At 38.8% G+C, this 8,619-nt stretch overlaps 1 protein-coding gene across 4 annotated transcripts in view; it reads left to right on the top strand.

The window, feature by feature from the left end:
* The first annotated feature begins 5,112 nt into the window (after positions 1-5,112).
* Positions 5,113-8,619, top strand: part of SENP7 (SUMO specific peptidase 7) — a 129,368-nt gene continuing 125,861 nt past the window's right edge. For 3 of the 4 annotated variants that reach the window (XM_011222114.3, XM_019797313.2, XM_011222113.3), the window contains exon 1: positions 5,113-5,302. In XM_011222114.3, the coding sequence (XP_011220416.2) occupies positions 5,263-5,302 (40 nt within the window). In that variant the 5' untranslated portion in view covers positions 5,113-5,262. The remainder of the gene's footprint in view (positions 5,303-8,619) is intronic. The other variant, XM_011222115.3, reaches the window with a different exon arrangement.

Here is an 8,619-nt window from a genome sequence, read left to right as displayed (position 1 = left end):
TAAGATTTTATTTATTTATTCGACAGAGATAGAGACAGCCAGCGAGAGAGGGAACACAAGCAGGGGGAGTGGGAGAGGAAGAAGCAGGCTCATAGCGGAGGAGCCTGATATGGGGCTCGATCCCATAACGCTGGGATCACGCCCTGAGCCGAAGGCAGACGCTTTAACCGCTGTGCCACCCAGGTGCCCCCCGCTGTGCCACCCAGGTGCCCCGAAAATATAATTTTACTTTGTTCCTGGGTTTCAGCACCAAAAAAGAGAGAGAAAGAAAAGAAAATATAAATTTAAATCTGAGTTATGGCCTAACCCCTGATTACACAGTAATACCTTATTATAGTAATTATAGTCCTTTGGTATACTTAAGAGTTCCTTTTGTATTCCTATCCCATTAGGAAACACAGAATAAAGGATGCTAAAAGTATCTAAATACTTTTTTTTTTTACAATGAATGCCATTTTATTTATTTGTTTATTTAGAAAAACAAAACAAAGAATCCTTTAAAACATTTTAAGAAAAGAATGACTATTTTGGTACAAAAAGCAACATTATTATTTTCTCAACACAGAATGGAATTATGAAGTTTTTTACTAAAATTATGCTAGGAGCCTGCTTCTTCCTCTGCTCCCCCTGCTTGTGTTCCCTCTCTTGCTGGCTGTCTCTTTCTCTGTCAAATAAATCAATAAAATCTTAAAAAAAATAAAATTATGCCTGTATACAAGTCCATTTAGTAAATTATAGAAAATAGTAGAAAATAATAGAGCTAATGAAATGACATTCTGTAAAAGTTTCAAAAAAAAGCAAACTAAATCTCTTCCTCTTAGTATTCCTTCTCCCTACCTATCTCTCCCCAGGAAAGACTAAAACAGCTGAATTTAATCTACCTGAGGCAAAGACATATAAAAAACAGAATATTAGAGATAGAAAGAAAAAAAAATCAGATGTCACCAAACCTTGGGTTTCCCAAATTTGAGTATGCAACAGAATTTTCTACGAAAGTTTAAAAAAAAAAAGTTTAGTGAACAATTATAAAGAAAAACACTCTCTAACCACCACGGGCAATGCCAGCCACCCCTAAAGCCCCTTCAAACGCTTATCCCTCTCTCCGAAAGTAACCACTGTGGACTTTTATAGAAATTACTGCTTTGCATTTCTTTATGGTTTTATCTCCTAAGTGTACAGCCCTGGAAATTATAGCTTAGTAGTTCAGTATTGTAGTTAAAAAAATACTTGATATGTCTTCCTGGGAAAAATTTTAAACATACAGATTATTGGGTAGGGGGATGGGCTAGGCCAGTGAAGGGTATTAAGGAGGGCACGTATTGCATGGAGCACTGGGTGTTATATGCAAACAATGAATCGTGGAACACTACATCAAAAGCTAATGATGTACTGTATGGTGACTAACATATCATAAAAAAAAGGCAATAAATTAAAAAAAATACAGATTATTAGGCTCCACTTCTAGGAGATTCTTATTTAAAAGGTTTGAGGTAGGACCTGGAGGTAGTGTAAGAAAAGATGCTCCCAAGAAGTTTTGAAAACTAGATTTTTGGATTTACTGACTGTGTCCAACCCTAGATCCTATGTTTCTTGATTTGGATTATTCAAAGGTAAGTGGGTACCAAAAGTTAAGGGCTAAAGAAGATGAGAGTATCTAAAGCCTCAATTTTACTAAATAGTAACATAAAATAAAATTTTTCTCTTGAAACTAACCAAATGTATTAAGGCACAGAAATGCTGACTAAATACCACATTTTAAGATAGAACACTTCAAAGAAATTAGTGGTATACATACAAGATACCTTGGGTTCAGCCCCAGGGCCAAAGGACAATTTAGGGATCTTCTAAAGATTTGTGCATAGATTCCTTCTATAGCTTTTTGGCAAAAGATTATCCATATGCTGCTTGAATACCTAGAATTAAAGCAGGTTTTCATAACTTCTGGAAACAGGCTATTTCACTGCAGGACAGTTACAATTGCTGATTATCTTAAAAAGGAAGTTATCTTTATTTATTTTTTTAAAGATTTTATTTATTTATTTGACAGAGATAGAGACAGCCAGCAAGAGAGGGAACACAAGCAGGGGGAGTGGGAGGAAGAAGCAGGCTCATAGCAGAGGAGCCTGATGTGGGGCTCGATCCCATAACGCTGGGCTCACGCCCTGAGTTAAGGCAGACGCTTAACCGCTGTGCCACCCAGGTGCCCCAGGAAGTTATCTTTAAAACTAAACAACCTATATGTGTCTTTTCATAATTCACAGGTTACTTCCTTTATATGTGGAATAAAAACTTCCTTCACAGAATTCTCAGTATTTTAATGAAAAGAATCAATTACTAATGAAAATGAAGTGAATAACAACATAACACAGTGCTCCATATATCTTTGCAAAATCTAGGCTTTCCTGTAGCCCATGGTAAGAAGTTCCAGATTGTTTTAGTTTTTAAAACAAGAAGTCAAGATGTTCATAGTGCCCATCTAAACCTCTTTGCAGGGGCGCCTAGATGGCTCAGTGAGTTAAGTGTCTGTCTTCAGCTCAGGTTGAGATCTAGCCCCAAGTTGGGCTTTCTTCTCAGTGGGAAGTCGGCTTCTCCCTTTCTTCCACCCCGCCCCTAACTCGTCTGGTCTCTCTCTCTCTCTCAAATAAATAAATAAATCTTAAAAAAAATAAACCTCTTTATATTCATATTGTACTTAAAGTTAATTCACTTGTGATGAGAAATGGCCTTTTGCAAATTTTTTAAAGTTCTCTTCAAAGAAATTGTTAATCGAGGGGTAAAATAAAGGGTTAATCAATTTCACACTGCCACTTTGTTTTGAAACTATTAAAATGATACCTACTATACCCACTGCTTAGAACAAAAATACAATGAATACCTAATTTAATAATTTATATGCACTTTTATTTTTTAAATGATTTTTTATTATATTATGTTAGTCACCATACAGTACATCCCCGGCTTCCGATGTAAAGCTAGATGATTCATTAGTTTTTACATGCACTTTTAACACTTAATAAAGAACCATACCCTTTGAGATAAAACCTGTCCATTTTCTCTTATAAAATACTGGGCTGATGAATTTCTAATCTGAAATGATTTTAATTTGAAAGGCTCTATACATTGTGAGCTTGATGTACAAAAGAGAAATGACATTATCTCCAAACATACTAAGACAATCATTTTTGGGAGGTCTTTCTTATTTTTAAAATGAGGAAACTTTCACCAGAGCATAATAAAACTATAAAAGATCACTTAATCAGTCTTTCATAAAAGACAAAATGAAGTTGTTAATACTCGCTCAAAAGTATAAAGTGAACTTTTAGTCCTTTAGTTGTTTGCATTGTAGTTAACTATAAGTCAGAGATGAATACTATAACAATAAAAATACTGGTTAAAAAGCAAATTTGAAATTCTTGAGCTTCAAGTTCATCTATCTTCAAATGTTAGTTGAAACAAGTTCTAATTCAAAGAAACAAACAGGCTTTCTAAGTCTTCATTAGCAGAAATTGTATATGTTTAAACAATATATTTGCAAGCTGAATAATTTGATTAACTTCTTACCAATTCTTATAAGTTAACTACTTACTGCTAAACTTTAAAACCACTTACTTTTATCGAAGCTGCTAATTTGGGTGGAAAGGATAAGGCCTACTTACACTTTCCTTTATTATGTTCCCATGTCTCAGCTCTATTTCCATCTTTTGCAGTTAATTTGTTTCCTACAATATTGGCAAATGAATTAAGCTGGTTTGATTTCGGAGTTAAATGGCTCAGTTAAAAAAGTTGATTTATGGGGCACCTGGCTGGCTCAGTCAGTGGAGCGTGCGACTCTTGATCTCAGGGTTGTAAATTCCAGCCCCGGGTTGGCTACAGAGATTACTTAAAAATAAAAGTAAGAAAAATCTTTTTAAAAAAGTTGATTTGTAAGGAAACTTAAAATTGCGATATTTTTCTGTAAAGCAGTGTTTTGATTTGTTAAACAGAAACAGAGTAGGGTCTCTAAATGAAACCATTGTAGTGAATGTCAATCTCATTACGCCCTGAAATATTCCTGCTTTTCAACCATTCCTTCTCTGTAAAACACTTCCCTGAACCCAAGTAGGCTTTTGCACCTGGAGGCTTACCTATACCTCAGCACAGACCACACAGTAATTAAGAGGCTTTGACTCAAGAAGCACGAGAGTGGGCTCTAGCGGTGAGTTGGGCAAGTCCCTTTTCCGGCCTTGGTAAAATGGGGGGAAGGCATCGGCTGTTAAGCTCGTGTAGCTCCAGAATCCCTTCTGGCTTGGAAGATTCCAATACTACTTTGCCTTTGATTAAACCGCTCTGCGGAATTTTGTTTAATTTACTGTGATTACAGCTTACACATTTAAAAAAATTACTCAAATATGTACATAGTGGCCAACAAACTAGGACAATTTTCTAAACTGATGGGCCCTTTGAAAGACCTAAAAATGAAGATCAGTCTAAAAATACTAGACTGAGTTCACTGAGGACTGGGCTAGTTCCTGAAGTACTGTAATAAATGTTAGTTGAACGAATTCCAGTTTACAGCCATCCACTTTCCATCACCTCAGCATTTTATGTTTTAAAAAATTGAGGTCTAGTTTTTCTTTTTTTCTGGTCCTTTAAAAACGACAAATTTGATCCTCTCTGTTACTGTGACATCTTTTCCTCCGTTTACCAAATACATTTCTACTACAAACGCTAAACCAATAGCTAGGCTAACCGGTGACTTTACTGAGTTTAGGGACGCTCCTTGAGGACAAGTATATCAGAGAGATCGTGAGTAAAGTAATACTGCAAAAAGGGTAACATTTTAATTTAACTTAATTTTAGGAGTAACGTTTTATTATTTTTCTGGGTCACCTCGCGAGAGCCACTAAACTACAGGAATTACTAGTTTCCCCTCTTTCAATTTTCGGTTTACCCAGTCTTCAAAGTAAACAAAGCCTCTGACGATCTCGGGCTAAAACCGTGCATGCAACCTCACTCTCCCATAGGTGCACAGATAATAAGAAAGGCTCCACTAAACAAGCACTCGAGGCGGCAACCGGCAGAGAAAACAAGTCCCAGGAAGTGATTTCCGGGTGAGGTGGGAGGGGCGACTAATTTCCGGTCTGAGGACAGGCGAAGGCTCTTGCGCAAGCGCCGTTCGCACTTTCCTGGCTTTCCCCCCTCCCCCTCCCCCTCCCTCCCCCAGCCTGAGGGGTCTTGAGGTGACAGCGACTGCAACTGCGACTCCAGCAGGAGGAGGAGAAGATGGACAAGGGGAAGGCCGGGCGACGTCGATCTTCATCCGGTGAGAAAGGGTCAGAGGAGGGCTGAGCATATTCTCTTCTACCTTGGGCAAATGGGAGGCACAGGCGGCGGCGGGTGCTGCGGCCCAGAGCTGTGAGGGCTCGGGGCTCGGGCTCCGGCTCCGGCTCGTGCAGGGAGGGGAGGGAAAGGCAGGAGCGGAGGGGCGCGCACAATGGAAGACTCCCGGGTCTCTCCCGCCCCTGCGAGTCGAAGACCAAGTCCAAGCTGTCACCGAAGCTTTGGCCGCTCTCCACCCCAGCACCCCTTCCAGTTTTTCACTCTTCCCGCAAACACCTTGTTTGAGTCTCCTCGGCCCAGGGATCTTCCCGGTTGGTTTGCCGCTGTCCTGCCACGCCTTCCTTTAATTCCTCCAGTGTACCAGTTTCACTTCCAACGCCTGACCCCACTTTTTCTCTTTTCTTTTGATTCTCCACCTTAGCCTCTTTCTCACCCCCTTATCTCGGGGCAGGTAGAAGCGGCTGCAAAGAGAGAAAGGCTGGGCTTGCTAATACTTCGTCCCTCAGATAATTGCTGCAACGGGTTTCGTTCTTCTGAACAGACCCTTTTAATAACCTTTTTCTTTTCCAGCCTCTTGCTGCTTCTTCCAGAAGTGATTAAAAAGTCGAACAAAGGATTTGAAGCCGTGCTTCCATTGTGTTTTTATTCTCAGCATATTTTTATTTTTGAAATTGCTTTACGGTTTAAATGACTGTCTTCAGTTTGGGGTACCACATCTTGGAAACACAAAAGTGGAGTTATAAGACATGAGGTAGAGCTCCTCCCAGTAACAAGTTTCTGTCAAAGATCTCATCCACTAAGAGTACCTCGATTCCTCGTGTCTAGTCCTGTGGACGAACCAGAGGAGGAGAGGGGGAGGACTCTATCTTTAATAATTAAACTTACAGTCTAGTACACAAACTAACACCCAATGAATCAATTATTTCGTTTCATTTTCTCCTTTATTACGGTACCGCTTGCAGAGACAGTCTTAACAATTCCAAGTTTATTAGGAGTCCCTTGTGGCAGTGCATCTCAAGCATTTTTCTGCCTTTTTTTGCAAAGGAGAAGTGGACAGGATTTATGGGACATTGCTTGAAGCAGTTAAAAACCTCAGTCCCTTTTGATAAGCAGTTATTGTTATCGTGTGTGTGCATTTGATATTCTTTGCCTTTGAAAGTACATGTGTTACATATGTATAAATATAGGCCTCCAGTAGATCAGTGTTTGTTTTAATATACTTTTTTCTCCTTTAAGACCTTAATGTAAAATTTACATGTTAGGAAAATGCACATTATCTGGTGACTTTTGTGTGGTTTCTGATAGAACTTTAGCTGTTATTATTCCTCAGTTTAAGATGCACGGCTTTTTTTCAATAAGTGCGTTTCATCTTGGCTTAATACATTTTTTTTGGGGGGGAGCAGCAAGATATTAACCGGGTCCTTCAGCAAATCCCAGCTCCTTTCCATTGTTAAACACTTAGAGTTATTTATTTATTACAGTTAACTTGATGCAAGTGGTTGTGGGAAGTAAAATTTGAAAATGAAGCTGTTATTTCTTAAAAGACAGTGATATTTGTTAGCTATCCCTCTGGAGAAGATTCCCCCCCCCCGCCCCCCATGACTTTCTTTTGGAGCTGTCCTTTCTCAAAAGTTAATTGTTATTGTAGAAAACCCATTCTCAAATCTAATATTACCTAGCTGTTCTCCTGTATTCATTTGGTTTTAAGAGATGAATATCAGGTTTTTTTTTTTTTTTAAAGATTTTATTTATTTATTTGACAGAGATAGAGACAGCCAGCGAGAGAGGGAACACAAAGCAGGGGGAGTGGGTGAGGAAGAAGCAGGCTCATAGGAGGAGCCCGACGTGGGACTCGATCCCATAACGCTGGGATCACGCCCTGAGCCGAAGGCAGATGCTTAACCGCTGTGCCACCCAGGCGCCCCTGAATATCAGTTTTTAACAATGATTCTGAATAGTGTATGTTTAATTTTCACCTAAATTATCAAATAAAACTAATCAGTTGGTTTGAAGGGATTCTGGGTTCTGTGTGACATTTATGTGCATATATTTGCCATTTCATTAGGAGTGGTTGCTGATTTGAACTCATGACCGGAAGTGACATTTATGGTCATTGGGATTTCATAATACCCAAAGAGAGGAATTTGATTAATAAAACAGGAAGGCTTGTAAGTTAGAAGTAGAAGGTGGATAGCAGTAGAAAAAAAAAAAACCATAAAGTTTTGGAATGTCCTCTGTGAGACTGCACTAGGTTTCCCTAAATGTTCTTCTAAATAAGGAAGAAATGTGAATTGTATAGTGTATTGCTCAGAACTCTTTAGTTGCACATTGCAGAAACCCAGTTCCAACTGATTGAAGCTACACACAAAACAAGAATTTATGGACTCATGTAACTGTTAACTCTAAGAGTGGGATGACTTCCAGCATGGCTGTATCTGCTTTAGGCACTGGTTGTTAAAGTGTGGTCTAGAGGCCTCTGGGTTCCCTGAGACCCTTTTGAATCTGTGAGGTCAAAACTGTTTTTATAATAGTTCTAAGACGTTGTTTGCCTTTTCCTCTTATTCTCCAGCAAGCGTACAGTAGAATTTTCCAGAGTCTGTATGACATGTATCATAACAAATTGAATGCAGAAGCAGATGGAGGAGAACAGTTGTCTTTATTATTATTTTTTAAGATTTTATTTATTTGTCAGGGAGAGAGAGAGCACAAGCAGGGGGAGTGGCAGGCAGAGGGGGAAGCAGGCTCCCTGCTGAGTAAGGAGCCCAATGTGGGACTTGATCCCAAGACCCTGGGATCAGGACCTGGTTCGAAGGCAGGTGCTTAACCAACCGAGCCACCCAGGCATCGCAAAACAGTTGTCTTTTATTAAGCCAGACATTAAAGAGATTTGCAAATAGGTATAATAATGCCTTTCTTCTCAGTATTTTTTTAAAAAGTTATTTTTCATAAAATACTTTAGCCATGTTAGCATACAGTGAGTTTATTGTTTTTAAATGAATTGGTAAATATTTTAAAATTAAAGGAAAAGTTTCATAAGTAAAAGAATCACAAAAGCTCTGCTTACCTTACTTTTCTGGAATGTGGCCATAAATTAGGAATTAAGCACAAAAACACCTCTGAGCAGTGAGAGGAGAAATTACAATGTCTGTATGTTAAAGTTCACTCATGAGAAGCTTCTCAAGCTTTTCTTCATAGTATATTGAATCTATACTTTAAAATTATTTGTAACCCCAATGAGCATGAACACTTTCCAAGTTCACCGCATATCAAACAAAAGCAGTAAATTAAATGGGACACAGA

The sequence above is a fragment of the Ailuropoda melanoleuca genome, chromosome 1, assembly GCF_002007445.2.
Source record: "Ailuropoda melanoleuca isolate Jingjing chromosome 1, ASM200744v2, whole genome shotgun sequence".
Lineage (NCBI taxonomy): Eukaryota > Metazoa > Chordata > Mammalia > Carnivora > Ursidae > Ailuropoda > Ailuropoda melanoleuca.
The sequence above is the reverse complement of the archived record's forward strand: the minus strand, read 5'-3'. Positions and strand labels throughout refer to the sequence as shown.